At 53.4% G+C, this 17,586-nt stretch overlaps 1 protein-coding gene across 2 annotated transcripts in view; it reads left to right on the forward strand.

Moving 5' to 3' along the window:
- Positions 1-16,482, forward strand: part of CTNNBL1 (catenin beta like 1) — a 150,217-nt gene extending 133,735 nt beyond the window's left edge. For both annotated transcript variants that reach the window (XM_037044034.1, XM_037044035.1), the window contains 3 exons: positions 6,607-6,744; positions 6,980-7,052; positions 16,291-16,482. In XM_037044034.1, coding sequence (XP_036899929.1) covers positions 6,607-6,744; positions 6,980-7,052; positions 16,291-16,379 — 300 coding nt within the window. In that variant the 3' untranslated portion in view covers positions 16,380-16,482. The remainder of the gene's footprint in view (positions 1-6,606; positions 6,745-6,979; positions 7,053-16,290) is intronic.
- The last annotated feature ends 1,104 nt before the right edge of the window (positions 16,483-17,586 follow it).

Consider the following 17,586-nt stretch of genomic DNA (forward strand, 5'->3'; position numbering starts at 1 on the left):
TCTGTAGAGTGAGCCATGTTTACAATACTTTAGTCGGTGCGGATGTTCGGAGTTTCCCTTCAATCTCCGCTCGTCGTATTTCCCTCGTTAGAGCACCTGATGGGCTCACATTGTTTTAAAATGGCCTGTGTGATGTGAAGGCAGGTCCAGAGGGTGTCTGTTTCTTACAGGTGAGTCTAATTTATTAATCAGAAGATGAGCTAATTGTCAGCGCTGATCATCGTGTTCTGTTGAGTCGTCTCCTATGTGAGGCGTTTCTCATAGTGCAGGGGTGTCAAACTCATGTTCACCGGGGGCCACATCAGCCTCTGGTGGCCTTCAGAGGGCCGAATGTAATTTAGGAGCACATAAATGTAAGTGCTCCTTAACAGTTAAGTGAGAGCTTGGCGCTACTGTGGGTAGAAACAAGGTGCCGAGCGGGATATAATGAGGTGGAGGGCCGGATTCGGCCCGCAGGCCTTGTGTTTGCCACCCGTGTCACAGTGGGTCTTCTGAGGGCCTGGGAGCTCTGTCTGTCCGCAGTGTCAGTCTAGCCAGACACCCGTAAACAGGCAGAAATCGATAACATTTGGTTATGAAGGTGCTTCCTTCCTAGATTTGTCGCAGGTTATCAAAGCTAAGGGTGATGTTCGAGAGCACCAGGTCAAGGAAGACGAAGGGAAGCTCTCCACCACTCCCTATCCTGCAGCCAGGGTGGACATTGCTAATGGGTTTCATTGTTCCGACTCAGCGTCCAACCCTTTCCAATGTGGTACTCTACAGCCCTTACTTAGGTTAGACTTGACCTTCAGAATCAACCCTCCCCTCCTTCCCTCAGCCAGATCAGGCTTCTTATTTCCAAGTGAAGAAGCTGAGGCCAAGGAAAGTTAAATGACTTGCCTAGGACACTAGTAAGTTAGTGTCAGAGCTGAGATCATTTGTTGGTGCCCTGTCCTACCTTGGCAGAGAAACTTGTTTGTAGAATTCGTATATCATAGTTCAGAAAAGTCCTGATATCTAACACGCACGTTTCTCGTGCTATCAGAAAGTCTCCCGAGTGTGAAAGAAGGCAAAGGAGGTTGGAGACCTTCTTTAGAATTCACGTTTGTGGCCTATTGGTTCAGTGCCCTGTGCTAAGGGGGTTGGGCTGCAGGTTTGATCTGTGCGTGGGCCGGCTGGCTTCACTCAGTCCTTCGTCTAGTCACTTGTGGAATGTCTCTCCTCGGTCCGCTGGGCGTGATTCATTCCTCCCACCACTGGTGAAGCAAGTCTGCTTGCATGTGACTAGTGCGTAACCGTCAGTCTCCGGAGCAGACCCCTTTAGTTCTTCGGGAGCCTTTTACAGGGGAAGTAATGGGGTGGAGAGAAGTGTGTGATGATTTACTTTTTTAATTGCTGGAACTTTTATGTTACCGTAACGTTACTTCTCCAGAGACTGAGTCCCAGCTAGATGACCGGGATTTGAGTTGTGCCGGCAGCCGTTTTGGAGTTTCAGACGCCCCGGGGAGTCTTTCCTGCCGTCTGGTTCTCCTTCCTCACACACAGATGCTTCCCCAAAGCACCACGTCGGGTCCTTGTCCCAAGATCAGTTTATTAATCCATTTATAAGCTGAGCCTGTCCACACATAGTAATAGCGGGAGTGGGTAATAAAGGCGACTTGCCGTCCCACTTCTTTTTACAATAGACCAAAACTTGAAAAGTTGTTCCTGAAAGAACTGTCCCCAGGGTTTCTTATTTTTCATCAGAGTGATACGGAACTACCCTGCTGCTTTGAATATTTCCCTTTAAATGAGGAGTGCACGCTTGTTTCCACTTCCCAGAGTGCACTCAACAGTAAACCTTCGGGCGGCGGAGTCATCACAGGCTGGATAAGGTGCCGTCCCGGCGGCAGTCGCCTTCTCTGTCTGTTGGTTTCTGAGATGCTTCTGAAGCTGTCAGGGTGGTGACTTTGTCTTAGAAACCAATCTCCACTTCATTTCTGTGCGTGTTCAACGCAGCAACGGTGATGCCTTTCTTGGAGATGAGCTATAGTTGTATCTCAGATCTACATTTGAAAATTTCACTTTCAAATCATGCGACCATGTGTCTAAAAGTAGAATGTTGAATTGAGCGCTGTCAGAGTGTTGAAGTTCTGAAGAAAGAGGGAAAATGGGGTTTGGCATTGCTCTCTTGGGTCGACCCTTTGTAGATGACAGCATCTAGAGAGACCGGAAGGGAGGGCATGTGTCTGCCTGGGTAAGAGGAACTCAGACTGTGGGGCAGAGGGTGAAAAAGGAAAAATCACCAGGGGCATTTCTGGCCTAACTGGAGAAACCTAATTTTGCCGAGCTCCATTCTTAAGCCTTCCTACCACTCTTACTGGGCATCGTCCTTTGTTCTCTGGACAACTCTGAAGTCTGTTCCTGCGTGAACATGGTAGTGTGAAAAGGGCAGACTTGGGTTGAACCCTGGTCTGCCGCCCACTAGCCTTGGGGAGGTTGCGCTGCCCGAGTCAGTTTCCTCATCCAAATGGGGATAATAATCCTTACCTCCCAGTGTGTGTGAGGAGGAATAAGTGTATACAAAGCACTTAGCACAGCCTGACACTTAATAAGCCCTCAGTGAACACTGGCTGCCCCTCTTAGGTAGATAGGTGGCGGTAACAGTGGTTGTCACTCAGACTGCCCCACACAATGCCTAGTATGTAGTAATCAGTCACAATGGGTATGCCCTGGCCCGGGTGACTCAGCTGGTTGGGTGTGGTCTTGCAAACCAAGAGGTGTCCAGTTTAATCTCGGTCGGGCACATGCCTGGGTTGTGAGTTCAGTCCCCCAGTGAGGGTGCACGCAAGAGGCGACCAATCAGTGTTTCTCTCCCTATCGTTCTCCCTCCCTTCCCCTCTCTCTAGAATCAATATAGGAAAGGAAAAAATTGTAAAGAAAAAAATAATGTCATCTGTTGCTAGCTAGGATCTGATAATCACGCGTGTATGTGTGTATACATACGTATTCTTTTTTCCTCTCAGTGATAGTGATATTGCCTTGTTCTCTCCTACGCCGGACAACTTGAGTTTTCTATGCCTTTATTTGTGCTCTTATTCCTCTGCATGGAATGCTCTCCAGCTTTCAAACCCCTTTAGGATCCAGCTCAAATGTTGCATTCTCCTTGAACTGTCCTGGCTTCTCTAGACAGTCAGTCCATCCATCTCGTGGGTCCCCACAACACTCAGTGCAGTTTGAGAAGACCTTGTAATAGCCATTAATACATTTTTAAAAAAACAGTTTGTTCCCATTCGTTAACCTCATTAGACTGTAATCTCCTTGCTTGTGTGAACTGTTGTATTTATCTTTGCTGGTCCCAGCCCATTGTATAACACCTGGGCCATAGTTAGGTCTCGGGTAGGTGAACGAGTGTGTTCCACTCCCAGTTCCCAGGTGTGCAGACCTCTAAGGGGCTCATCTCCTTCCCTCTCCTCTTCCCTATCTTGTCTGCCTCTCTCACCCATTGACCTCGTGGCCTCTGCCTGCCTCTCAGTGCTCAAGCCACCTGTCCATCATGCAGGCGGTTGCACGTTCTTGTTCATGACGTTTTCCTGTGCAGTGCAGTCCGCTCCCGTCGTCTCTCACTCCTCTGGCCAGCATTTCAGCCACCCACCAGCTCGCTTCAAGGGTACCGTCCCTCACAGTTTCCCAGTGCTTCCTCTTCCGCCTCATCCACACGAGTCTGCACACGCGCTCGTTGAATGGCGCTTAACTTCTGCCGTGAGTCCTGTTTAACAAAGGCTTTCCAAGAGCCTACTACGCAAAAACAGCACGCACGGTGCTTTCTAGAGAACAAATACGGGTGAGACACGACTTGTTTTCAGGGACCAGCACAGGAAAGAGGCACACGCCTGAAGGGCGGCCACAGGGCAGCCTCTGGGGGGCGCCCCATGAAAGAGGTACAAACCCAGGGCTTGGGAGTTTCAAGGACTGAAAAAATCACATTTAGTTGGAAACCTTTGAAAAGTTTTTCAAAGATCTCAGGAGAAGTTTTGTAAGGAATATCACATTTTAGACTTTATGTTGTGATAGAGATCGGGGGACGGTGGAAGTGGGGCGGGGGAGAATACCAACATCACCATCAAAGGCAAGGAGGCAGAGCAGGGGGGCACGGGTGGGACTAGTGAGCAGCAATCGGGACAGCGGAAGGCGTCCCCGAGGCCTTAGAGCACGGGAAGGCCTTCGCTGTCAGAGCATTCATTCTGCCCAGCCTGCCCATCAGCAGCCTCGAAACTCTACCCCGAAGTCCCCTCTTCCCAGGTGCCCTAACATCTTAACCAGCCCTGATCAGCACCCACCTCTTGGAATTATTTGTAACTTGTGGGCGCACTGTATGTAACCCTTTACTTCTGGGTCATTTCCTGTGTCCCTGTGGCCTCCCCAGACAGACATTCAGCCCCTTCCTTGGTGATCAAGACCAAGACCCCCTACCCCCGTGCTCCTCCTTTTTCTGCTTCACTGGATGTGAGACTGGCATCCTGGCCACAGCACTAAGCAGGGCAGGGGTCTGAACGTTCGCAGCACGTTCCTCTTTTTCACCTCGGAGAGAATCGGACAGGCTTCCTGTCGCCAGGGAGTCCATGCTCTGGCAACTGAAGATTCTGTAATTATGAGCCATTTACTTAACCTCCGAGTGCCTTAGATTCTGATTTGCACGATGGGATTAATAATCCCTTTTTTGCTCCCTTTATATCTGGTAGTAAGGGCCACATATATAACAGCCCTAAACTCTACAACATTATAGAAATGTAAAGTGTGAGCAGCAAATGCATTTTGCCTGAATGGAAGTCAGGGGTAATTTTCCTTCCGGTGCCCAAGCTGCCAAACGCGTCGGAGTCCTTGAGCAGGAAGTTATGGTTGGGCGTAAATGAGAAACTAAAGAGGCTCTTCTGTTTTAAACTCCTTGGACGTCAGTCCAGTGCTACCTCACGAACATCAGTCCTGATGATGCTCATAACATTAACACTGTTACCAGATTACCAAGGAATTTGCTAGTAAATGAAGCTCGGGATTGGAGGCCGTGATCTGTCCGGCAGGGCAGAGCCTGGCGAGTCTGCAGCCTCACTTTGCCTCCTAGACAGAGGCCCTTAGGAACGGGATGAAAAGTAGCCTTGTGTTGCTACGGGCTGGCCCCCTGGGCAAATAAAAATGTGCATTATCTGCGTCTAAATAGTCTCTGAAGGATTCTTGTTGGAGATGGATGGCCATTGTGGTAAGTCCTTCGAGTTTGGAAGAGTGGAGAGCAGAGTCCCCAGGGCGGCCGTCAGTGACACAAGCCCCAGTTGTCGGAGGACAACCATGGCCGTAAAACTACTGACAGAATTAAGGAATGGATTGTTGTCATCAGAAGCTTGCGGTGAGCACCTGTCGTCTCGGGGAAGTCTGCGTCCCTCGCCCGGCTCTTCCGAAAGCTGACAGCCCCACACATAGATGTGTCTTTTTCCTTTCATTCCGGCGTGGGTGTGCGCTGAGCTGGGAGTATGAGGACAAGATCAGTGCCTGCTCTCACAGAGCGCACAGTCTGGCCTCGGGAGGTAAAGGGAGGCGTAGAAACAGGGAGCCGATGGTGGCCGAGGTGGCTGTGCGTGTGGTGCGCAAGGACAGGTCACGCAGTGAAGCGGCTCGTCAAGAGTGCACCTGGGTTTGGAAAGGAGGCGCTGTGAGCCTTAAGTAGTCAGGGAGGGCTCTGAGGCAGAGGTTGCTTAAAAACAGTGTTGGCTTGAGGGGTACCCCAGAGTCCCCAGGAAGGAAGGCGGTGAAGGCCCTGGGTCGGGAGAAGAGCTGTCTTGGCAGAGCTGGCTCCAGGGGGAGGGAGGGGCGATGAAGCTGTTTCAGTGGGGCGGTCGGGGTGATGGCCGCACCGCTCTGAATGCACTGTAGCCATTCAGTGGTACGTGTTAGGTGGGTGAATCGCCTGGTGTGTGGATTGCATCTCGATAAAGCTTTAAAAAACTGAGTGGACTAGAGAGGAATAGATATGGGGACAGTGAGTCTGACAGGTCTAGGGTTTCAGAGATTTAGGAAGAGACTGTTAGGGCTCTGGCCTGAGGCGTGGGGACTTACGAAGTGAGATGGGAAGGTTGGCAGCATTTGCATCTGATAAAACGGAAGCCCAAAGTGACACACAGACGGAAGTTGGGCACATGTGCCGTCGATTTCACCGGGTTCCAAGACAGACTAGTGGAGAAAGGGGACTCTCTCCCCTGTGTTTGGGTCGATTTTGGAAGAGAGAGTTAAGGTCTGATGTAGAGAGGTGGTTTATGGAGAACAGAACCAAAGAGTAAAGAGTGAGTGGAAACTCACTCTCAGGTAGCTGAGATTTGTGACCCTGTCAGCATATTTTTTTTGGTGAAATTGTGGATGAGATCATTTTGGCCTTGACTCATATAGGGAAAAAAAGGCTTTACTCTTTTCTCCCTGGGCGCCTCGTCTCCATTAACAGTAAGAACATGAGGAAGACATTAGAACAAGAGGAGATAAATCAGGGGGGAGGGGTTTTCTTTTGTTGCTTTGTTGTTGTCACCAGTCTCTCGGGTGTGATGGGTGGACTAGAAGCCTAGACTTCCTTACTCCGCTGACTGTTTCCAAATACTCGTTCACGTCCAGGACATGGTCCGGCGAGGGGAAATCATTGACAACGACATCGAGGACGAGTTCTACCTGCGGCGCCTGGACGCGGGGCTCTTCGTGCTCCAGCACATCTGCTACATCATGGCGGAGATCTGCAATGCCAATGTCCCCCAGGTAGGGGCGCTTCCCCGGGACGGGCCTGTCTGTCCCTGCCTCCTTCCTTGCCACCTGTTTAGGTAGAGACTCTCAGAGAAAGAGGTGGCTCCCACGCCCCTTGCATCCCTTCACTCCAAACGGGCCCTCTTTTTCAGGGATGGGGGTGAGGTGAATGCTTGCACTGCGGTGTATTCGGGTGTGTGCCGAGACGAGTGATACTTCTCCTTTCACTGCCCGCACCCCCCCCCACTAGATTCGTCAGAGGGTTCACCAGATCCTGAACATGAGAGGAAGCTCCATCAAGATTGTGAGGCACATCATCAAGGGTGAGTTGGCCGTTGCTTGTGTCCGGGGCTTTGGGGGATCGGATGGTGCTTTCTTTGTGACTCGGTGTCCCCGGGATTTGGGGCGCAGCATTCTCTGCCTTGAAAGCTTAAGTGTGTTGTCCAGGCGACTGTGACCAGGCGACTGTGACCAGAGCATCGTTGTCAGAGGACCATAGGCTAACCTAGTTGTTACCTACCTCTGACCCTCCGGTTCCAGAATTGAAAAAACGTATAACAAACAAGAAGCACTAGAGCTTGGAAATAGTCATTTAAAAAAATTTTTAAGGTAAAGTAAGAAAAAAAAAATTTAGTTCTAAACTGCATGTAGTAGAAGGAAATTGCTTTCTAAGGACATAAAAACAAGAAGTAACCAGAAATACTTGGAGTTATGCAGGCCAGAAGGCAGTGAACTTGGGTGTGTGGTATAAGAGGAAGAACATGCCTGCCTTCGGTCTGAGCCCTGCCTGCCCCCGGCGGTGAGCATGACCCAGCAGAAATTTTGCAGAGGTTCACGAGACACTTACTACATAACAGTGTCTAGTCTGGTGCCTGGCTCAGTCATACAAGTTTCCCCTTCTTGCCCTAGCAAGTCCTTCAAAAGCCGTATCGTCTTTGGCTGGTCCTGACTCAGGCGGCGTGGCTCTCGAGGGGCCTCCAGGCAGTGAGCAAGCTCTCGGTCACCAGACAGGGTGCCTGAGCTGAGCGCTGTGATGCATCTCTGCTTTCGGGCCACTTAGCACAGACTAGTGCACATGGCGGATAGAGGCCCATGTCGGTCTGTATAGTACTGATAAACCAGGTTTAAGAGAGAGTCAGGATGGATTGAGTAATGGCAGGCAAATCATTTTCTCTCTCTGGCCCTTGTTCTGCCCATTTCTAAGGTGAGGGATTAGGCTATATGTACGCAGAGCATTTGCCCGTAAGTGGCTATAACTCCTGTCGCAGGTGGGAGGCGAATGTGCAGATAGTTGTGAAGAGAAGTCAAGAGCCCTGGGGCTGGGGAGTGTGGCCCCTAGAACTGGGTTACCTTGGGCAAGTTACCTGATTGCTCTGTGACCTCATAAAATGGGTGAGAGGATTAAATGAGATGATATGTGGAAAATATCTGACCCTTAAGAACTTCTCAGTAAGTGTTAGCTATAATGAGGTTTATGAAATGTTGTGATAATTAGCATCATCATCGTTGTAAGTGAGACGTGGCTAAAATCCCATGGGAAGCCCTGTGACAGGAGCAGCACTGAGCTGGGTCTTAAAGGCCTGGACAAGGACACTCCGGAAGGGAGGGACAGTGGGAGTGGAGGCGTGGCCCGGGGACCGGAAACCACGTGGTCAGCACAGCGCTGCCAGGCAGGCGGAAATGGCGGGTGGGTGGCGCCCGTTTTGCAGGTGGAGCAAAGGAGGTGTTGGAGTCCTCTCAGAGAAAGAAGAAGGGGGGAACGTGCTCAGGAACCTGCCCAGGACCTGCCTTCCACGGTGGCATCTGGGTGCTCCCGTCTCGGCCTTGGTGTCACACTCACACGAATTAACTGCTCAGTGTCATGCCGCCTCCTCCCTGGGGTGTAGCTGTGGTGATTTGCAACTCTAGCCTTTAAATGCCATTTGCTTTTTACTACTCTGAGCTCTACTCTCTTGCATTTAGGCTTCTCCATACACCTCCGTCCCTGTAATCAAAACAGTGATCTTCGGAGAAAGAAGTGTTTTTAATGGGCGTAGTAAGTGGGCTTTGCTTTCTGAAACCCTAACACATGTAACACATATACCTTAGGTTATTCAGAATCCTCTGTTGTGAGCCTGCCTTTGTTTCCTTCTGGTCATGGTTTATTCTGCCCCCTTCCCCCTCCTCCCTGCCGCCGGTGCCTAGCAGAGTGCCGGCACGTCCCGGATGCTGAGCGGTGACTTGCTGACGGAGTGCTGGGTGAGCACCCGAGCCGGTGAATGGCCTGCACAGAAGTCGTGCTCAGTCCCTACCCTTGTTCCTCTCTCCTGTGACCTTCGTTCCCTCCTCTGTCCAGACCCGCAGACCCATCCCTCTGGACTGGGGTCCAGCCCTTCGGGTTCCCCCCCATCACTCTTCGCAGCCAACCCACTAGTGACCCTGCCAGTCCTGCCTCCAAGCTCAATCTTGAATCCTTCCACTTCTCTCCATATGTTACTTCCCGTCACAGTACCCAGTTTGTTTTCTTCCCAGCCCTTATCAGGATCTGTAATTGTTTTTATTTATGTCCTTGTTTACTCGTTCTGTGTGTCTTATACATGAAAATGCAAGCTCCTTGATGTAGGGACATTGTCTGGCTCATTCACCATGTCTTCTCAGCACCTAGGGCCATGCCAGGCACACAGTGGGAACCCGATGAACATTTTAAACATTGTTGAATTAAACCCTAACCCTGTGCGAATTTAAACTGGCAAATGTTTACTGAGACCCTCCCCAGGGCGAGAAGTGCTACACACTGGCTACTAAGGTGCCACTCAGCACCCGCCCTCCTGGAGTTCACAGCCTCCTGGGGACCTAGATAGGTACCCACTGGCCGTGGCACAAGCTAATGAAACACACGTTTCCTCAGCCACTCAGGGAGCATTGCCGGTCCCGGCTCTGTGTCCAGTACTAGAGATGCAATAAAGAGTGAGCAAGAACCCTGCCCTTGAGGCGTTCCCAGTCTCGTGGGGAAAGGTACTCTAAAGTAGTTACAACGCGATGAGTGCTGTGGGAACGATGAACAGTGTGCCCGGGGAGGAGTGGGGAGCAGTACCGGAGGCACAGGCTATACCGTGGGGTCCCAGAGCACGTCGGTGGCCTTCACAAGAACCCTGGCCACATGAGCGGGGGCCAAGCAAGGGTGCGGAGGCTGGGGCGTTGGGTGGGGTTGGGAGTGTGCTGGGCGCGGCTCTTGAGCTCTGGCAGGTGCAAAGTGAGTCTGGGCGGACGGGTAGTGGCTGCAGCGGAAAGCAGTGGGCGTCCGCACTAGAGCTCAGGAGATTGGACGCCATTGCCCAGGTCAAAGAGGCCCCCACAGGATACTGACCACTAAACAGAGAAAGCTCTCTAGCCCTGGCTAGTGTGGCTCGGTGGCTTGAGTGCTGGCCTGTGAAGCAAAAGGTCGCCGGTTCGATTCCCAGTCAGGGCCCATGCCTGGGTTGCAGGCCAGGTCCCCAGCTGGGGGCATGCTAGAGGCAACCAATGGATGTATCTCTTGCACACCGGTGTTTCTCCCTCCCTTCCCCTCTTTCTAAAAATAAATGAATAAAACCTTCAAAAAATATTTGAAAGTTCTGTTCAGATGAAAGGTAAGAGTTCTCCACCTCCCTCGCACTGCATGCCCCTGCCCGGCTCACACCTGCCCGGGGGGGAGCCCATCTGCTTGCAGAGTTGTGTGGTGGATCCTCGCATGTGGCCTGCCTCTCTGCACCCCTGAGCAGGTGCGGTGAGCACCCTCAGGGCAGCAGTGGGGCTGGGGGCTGGGCTGTGCTCAGGCCCACCTCTTAAAAAGCCTTCCCTCCCTCCCTCCCTTCCTTCCATCACAGAGCACACACGCAAAAAACCTCATAAAGAAAACCAGCTCATCAGTCTGTCCTCTTTGATTTTAATTTTGTTTTTCAGTTTGGGTTGCTTCCTTTTTTTCTAACATACTAATTAGATGCAAGCTTCTTTCTTTGATTTTATGGCCTATATATTTCCTAAGTTTTGCTGGCAGGATGACAGCTGATGTATCCCTTGAGGTCTCAGGAAAGCGCTGATGAGGCAAGCCCAGCAGGGGCCTTTTCCTGTAATAGTTGGGTCCTCTCTCTGGGGATCTTCTTCCTCCTCTTCTGCTGGGGGTGCCAGGGGAACCGGCAGTAATTGACAGCTCATTAAAGTCCCTCTTTATGCGACTGCTTACTCAGTGCGCTTGAAGACCCGCCTTCTTCGGGACTGGTAGCCGCTCTGGGACTGAGACCATGGTGCCCACATGGGGACAGCCGTGTCTTCGCTCTTGGAGGGCAGGTCAGACCGTGCTCCGCAAGGGCAGTGACGGTCTTCCTGCCTGTCCTGTCCTGGTGCCCGGCTGCTGGCTGGCGCAGAGAGGGGACTCAGCTCATGCTCACTGGGGGTGCATGCTGGGGTGGGGCTTCAGGCTTTTTTGTGCGTTCCAGAAATGCAGAACCACAGTAGGTAGAGTGGCCACTCCTGAGCATACCCTCTGTGCCGGGCTTTTAGTGTATATTCTCTGGTCCTCACAATAGCCCCAAAAAGCAGGATTGCAACTTCCATTTTGCAGGTAGGGAAACCAAGAGTCTGAAGCTAAGGGGAGGCAGGGCCATTACCCAAGTCACTCTTAATGTTGGAAAGTGGGTCCAGACTCACTTCCATACCCAGCCTTGGTCCACCTGGCACGAAGGATGCTCTAACTGTGTCGGTCGGCTGCTGCACTCCTACAGCCTTTGAAGAAAAGAAAGTCAGGTGTTTACCTGTGCAGAACACCCACTTGGCATCGCGGGGAACTTGGTGGGCATCTAACACATGAATGAGACATGGAGGGGGTCCCATCCCCAGGGAATACAGCCCCATCTCAGGAGAAGTAACCAACCACAGCACGAAGCAGAATGACAAGTCCGCGCTCAGACTGCAGTGGGAACCACAAGGCACAGTCCCTTCTGCTGGAGACTAAAGGGAGCTTTGAGTGCTGCCCAGAGGAGCCGCTTGCTGTTTCTTTTTTAATTGTGGTGAAATTCGTCTCTATTAAGATTCACCGTTTTAACTGTTGCAGCCATCACCACCGTCTGTCCACATAACTCTCCCTTATCCCACAGTCCTGCAGCTCTACCCACACTCACTCACTCCCCCGCTCCCCGGCCACCCCCAGCCCCCGCAGCCACCCTGCACATTCTGTCTCATTCTGTGAAGTTGGCAACTAAGTGAGGGGGTGGCTTCTTAAAGCAAGTGAAGGACCCCACTGGCAGGCGCAGAGATTGAGTGGTCATCTCCTTGGGCATGGAGTAGGAGCTGCGACCTGGGGATACTTTTCAGTATAAATTCTTGTGCCAAGAGTTACCATGGAGGCCGCTGACGCTTCTAAGTGCTTTTGGTCACTGGGGAAAGCTGTGAGGAGGGGATGTGGGTGCCAAGCTATTTGCAGAGGAAAGCGTGGAGGATGGCTGGCTCCAGGCTTCTTCGCCAGTGACGGGAAGACCGAGCCAGACTTCCACGCGCTTTCAGAAACTGGCTCCTGGCCCTTTGACTTGCTTGTGTTCTTTATGGCTTGAAATCTCTTAGAAGCTCATAAACATGTATTTCCATATTGGTTTGGGGCTTTCGGCAGCCTGCGCTTTTCCTCCGTGGTTTCAGGGCTGCAGAAGCTGACAGTGTTTATCTTTTGACACGTGTTGGCGTGCATGTGATTTGCACCAGGTCGTGGCTTCGGTGGCCGCCGGGACCTGAGGAAGGCCTGTGGGTTCGCCTTGGGCAGCTGCTTCCCCTCTCTGAGCCGCAGGCCTTTCACCTCTTAAGATGGGATCTCACCTCAGAAGGGTGCTGTGGGAATGGGGGGGTACAGTGTGGAAAGCACTGCCCGATGGCCACACACAGTGCCTGCCTGGTAATGCCAGCTTCCTCGACTGGCTAGTCTCGGGCTAACCCCGCAGTAAGCATAACGGGGCAGCTCAGGGCAGCGTGAACCCTGGCTCTCTGTAACTTTGGGCGAGCTGGGGAGCGTGTCTGAGCCTGGGCTTCCTCCTCTGTGAGAGCCAAACCTAAAGGGGAGATGCCTCACAGGAAGGCCAAGGTGGACATGCATTTGGGGACCAGGAATAGAGTGTGTGGTCAGTGCATGGAGGCTCTCCCTTCCCTTCCTGGGCCTAATCCTGCGGCCTGGGGCTGGCAGCAGCCCAGACTCAGACTCGGGCAGGCCCTGCACCCGGCCCAGACTCCCTGGGGGCCTGGTTCGGGGTCGGAGGGGAGGGGATGCTTCTCCAACCAGCTGAAATGTCCTCAGGACTCAGAGAACAGGACCCTGCGGACCCTGCTCACATTGTGAGCGGAGGGTAGTTTCCTTTCTTTGTCAGTGGGTTTCATTTTAGTGCTATCCTTTGCCCCAGTGAAATGCCCGCCCCCGAGAGCCGTGACATCAGACCCTCCATATTCATCATTTTGTGCGAGAGTCCCCGATAGACTTGAGGCCTTTCTCAGTTTCTATTTTGTGATTGTTTCCGTGTCTTCAAGTGTTTTGATATGGAAATACTGGGATTCCTCATCTCTCCCCTTCCTCTTCCTCCCGCATCTCTTAAAGGGTGAGCATATGGGTTTCAGGGTCAGTGATCAGAACCTGGCTGGTGAGCCCAGGTCCGGGTCCCTGCTGGGGAAGATAGGTCTTCACCAGCCCCGGTGCCCCTCCCTCTCCCCTTTAACATCAACAGAACAGCTTGTACTCCGTGTCTGAATAGTAAACCTGCTGTCCAAAGTTTGCTTTAATATTTATGCGTTCAGCACTGCTTCCTCTTTTCAGCTCCCGCAAAGCCTTTGTTATTTGAAAATGATGGGGAAGTGGAGGAGGGAGTGGATGTGTGCCCAGCTCATTCTCTTCCTCTCGCCCCCTCCCCCCGCCCCCTCTCACCCCGCCCCGTGGTTCTCCTCCCTTCTAGCATCTCTCTCCTGCATTCTCTCTTCCTCTCCTCCTCTCTTCCACACACACTTACACACACATACACACGCAGCAAAGAGAACTCTTTCCTAAGACCTCTGGGAGGAGTCTGTTCAATATTTATAAACCGCTGCAGCAGCCATAATAACAAGAGGTGGCTGCTACCACCAAGATTTGCTCCAAATAGGATTCTACTCCAAGACAGAGAATGAGGAGGGGTGACGGTTCAGGGGTGAGGGGCAGGCGAGGCACCCCTCAGTTGATACCAGCTGCTGGGGCAGTGGGGGAGACCTGGGGGCTTGTCACGCTGCGTGTGGGCCTGGCTCACGACCAGCCCTGCCAGTTCTGACATGTGGTGACCTGGCTGAAAGGCTGCAGCCTCAGTGACCCACTCTGCCTATGTGCCCCCTGAGGTCCCTGCATACAGGTCCTTCCCTCTAGAGTCTTAGCTTTGCAGCCAGATGCAGTGCCCTGCTGGGCGCCATGAGTGCTCACAGCTGTCCCCACAACATGGGAAACGCGCAGGGCAGGATACCACTGCGGTAAGGCGATGCCGCCTTGGAGACCGGCTCCACCCCGATGGCTTTCACGGGCCCTTCACCACTCACACATGTCCTGGGCTTCGAGTTTCGGCTCCTGTGCCCTTCCACACGTGGGCAGATCGCTCTGGCTCTAGTAAATCTCAGTCTCCTCACCTGTAAACAGATGGCTTTCTTTGCCTGGTAGGACTGCTGCGAAGATTAAATGAGACAGCGTCTATAAGTGCCTGGCACCCATCAGTGCTTACTGCATGTGGGTTTCCATTCCACTCCGTGAGAGGCACCCCCCCCCCCCCGCCCCCCATGCTGAGCTGGCTCCCTTCACGGCCCATTTCCAGAGAGCAGGCCCTCCGGCTTTGTTTCCTCCCCGACTGTAGCCAGAGGGAGCAGCAGGGGGGACCAGCCCTGGGGACCGGTGCTCGTGTACAGGAGGGGCAGGTGTTTGTTCCTAAGGCCTTGGCAGAGGTGATCCAACAAGGAGGTTTATGCAAACTCTGGTTTCCTCTACTGTGTGTGTACCTAGAAAGAGATTAGGTCCCTCCAGGGAGGCTGGCTGTACTTGGGAAATCACTGCCCCAAAGGATCAGACTATTCCTCCACTTCCTTCCCTCCAGGGTCTGCGAGTACATTAGCAGAGCAAAGTGTTAGTTCAATCCATTAAGCCTCTAGCTTCCAGATCATGCCCCTGGGGGTATTCAATGCTGTAATGGTCATTTCTCTTTCTCCTGGGGCAGCAGCTAGGTCATTCACAAGTGAGTAAGAGATAGCACTCACCTGCAGCCCCACAGCCTTCCCGCCGCCGTTCCTGTTCTCCCATCACCCAGCCCTCTCCTTTAGGGGCCCTAGCAGACGGCATCACAGCCATTTGCTATTGGAGGTGATGGATGGGCCTAACAGAAAAGAGTGATTTCCGGGGGGAGACACAGCTGGCACGGGTCTGAATCCCAAACCCCGTTTTCCTGCACATGTCCAAAGTAATAAAGAGGAAGGAGGAGAAATGAAGAAGTGGCAGGAGCAAGATTATTTCCCCTGTGAGGAGGGAGGGGGAACGGTTGCACACCTTCTCCTCTCTCCCTGGGCTTTGTCAGATTGGGATCTGGAGATGTTTTATTATGCAAAAGCCTCTTACCAGGGCGGTCTCCATTGCTCTGTCTCTGGCAGCTCCAGTCTGGGAGCCATGGTCTGACGCAGTGGGCCGTCCTCCTGCCCGACTGCCCTGTTACTCGCCACACCAGACTGACAGTGGGCTCTCAGCCAGGCCCTGCTGGGACTGGGGGATGTGGTGGAAAGTAAGGCAGAGCCCCTACCTTAGAGAAGCTCCAGTCCAGTGGGAGTGCGCACAGGCGAGGACAAACCGGAAGTCCGGCCTGTGATGGAGACGTTGTACAGCGGCCACGGTCCCCGCAGGATCTGGGCCCAGCCCCATCCCGGGCTCTGAGCTCCGGACCGAGCAAGCTCCCCTGCACTGGGTGTCCCTCTGCTAACTTGCCCCTTCGGCTCTTTCATCAGACCTCCCGTTCGTGTGAGTCTCTGACCACCACCCTCGATGTTTTATTTACATGGTGTGTTTCCCCCACTAAAACGGGGGCTCCACCAGAATGGAGCTTTTCGTCTCCTTCCGTCATGACTTTACCCCCATTGCCTCAGACAGTGGTTCTGGGACTTGAGCAGCACCAGCATCACCGGGAGGCCTTGTTCAGACAGACTGCCGGGCCCCGGGTCGCCCTTCCAGTGAGTTCCTGCGTGATGCTGAGGCCGCTAGTCGGGGTGTGCTCTGCGGACCACTTGTCGGGAACAGTGCTGCCCACAGTGGGCGCCCACACTGTATGTGTGTGGGACAATGAGCAAGTAAATGTGTGGCCGGGAGGGGAATGTGAGCAGGGGAAGGTGAGTTGGCCCTTTTCACTGAGGGCCTCAAAGACAAAGTCAAGGAGTTTGGTGCAGCCGCCCTGTTGGGGGCTGTAGGAGACATTAGAACAGCAACGCGCCTCCGTGGGAGCTGGGATTCAGGGAAGGGTGTGGAGTTGACCCCGAGATGATGGACCCCTGCCCCGGTTCACACCTAACCCTGCCTTGTCTCCCCAGAGTACGCAGAGAACATCGGGGACGGCCGGAGCCCGGAGTTCCGGGAGAGCGAGCAGAAGCGCATCCTGGGCCTGCTGGACAACTTCTAGACCAGCCCGGCCCTGTGCCACGTGGACACTCTCCGGGCCCTCCTCCCGGTCTCCACACTGCTCCGCCTGACTTTCAGACAAATAAAAACTAGTTTTCTCAGTCCCAGGCTGGCATTCTTTGTAGCAGAGCCCTCTAAGGTCCTCACACAGCACCTGTCGTGGACACAGCTCAGGGTGGTGGGTGGCGCTGCCTGTGGCGCAGCCGCAGCTGGGAAGGGGGAGGCGTGTGCTAGCGACCCCCCTGGGGCTTTTGCCCTGACCCAGAGTCTGCCTCACAGGAGGCCAGGGCTCGCACGGACACACCCTGCGGAGGCTTTCACAACGGTGAGGCCGGCCACTGGACCCTCCCCGACCCGCATCGGCATCGCTGGGGGTGGGGGTGGGGGCATTCCTAGCTGTTGGGTCCCACCCCACAAGGAGGAAGTCAGAATCTCAGGCGGCCCAGGCGCTGGTGTGGTTCGAAGCTCCCAGGTGGCCCCCAGTGGCAAGGTAAGGGCCACACTTGGGAGTAGCCAGGCCTGGCAATTTGGATAAGCTACGCCACCTTCCTGAATCTCACTTCTTTTGTCTGCAGAGTGGGAGTGATAGTAGCCACTTGGTGCTTAAGAAGGCCTAAGGACTCATTTAGGCAAGCAGAGAGCACTGATGAGCACACAGTAGGTGCATTATAAATGAGTTCTTTGCCTTCCCACTCACATCTGTAGCTTCGGAAGAATTGCAATTTATCCTGTTTTACACGGGTTTTGAGGAAGTTGGTCTCCACAGAAGTCCACGGTCCTTTGGCACATTTAATTCATCAAGAGCAGAGTCCTCATGAGTGAGGAGGCGGAAGAACCACTGGTCTAGAAAAGCTGCCCTCCATTACAGTGAAACATTGGGCCCAGAGTCAGCAGATAGGCTACAGGGGGTGCTACACACCCTGCGCTGTGCCCACGGCCCATAAGGCAGCTCTCGCTTCTCGTGGACCCACAAGGGACTCTGAATAAGATGACAGCTGCGTGCCCAGCATGGGGCCGCTGACAGAACAGCGACTCGGGCAGACCCTGCGCTCCTGGAGCTGTGCCGAGCCTGGTGGGAAGGCAGACCGTGCGCCGCCACCGCCACGAGGCAAGCCTTCCGGCGGGAACGTGGCGGGAATGCGTTACAGAGCCCATTACAGAACCCGAATTGCCGTGCGGTCGCAGTTTGGATTTAGTTCTTTTTTTTA

This window comes from Sturnira hondurensis, unplaced genomic scaffold (assembly GCF_014824575.4).
Source record: "Sturnira hondurensis isolate 20B ecotype Veracruz unplaced genomic scaffold, ASM1482457v3 Scaffold0004136, whole genome shotgun sequence".
In the NCBI taxonomy this organism is placed as follows: domain Eukaryota; kingdom Metazoa; phylum Chordata; class Mammalia; order Chiroptera; family Phyllostomidae; genus Sturnira; species Sturnira hondurensis.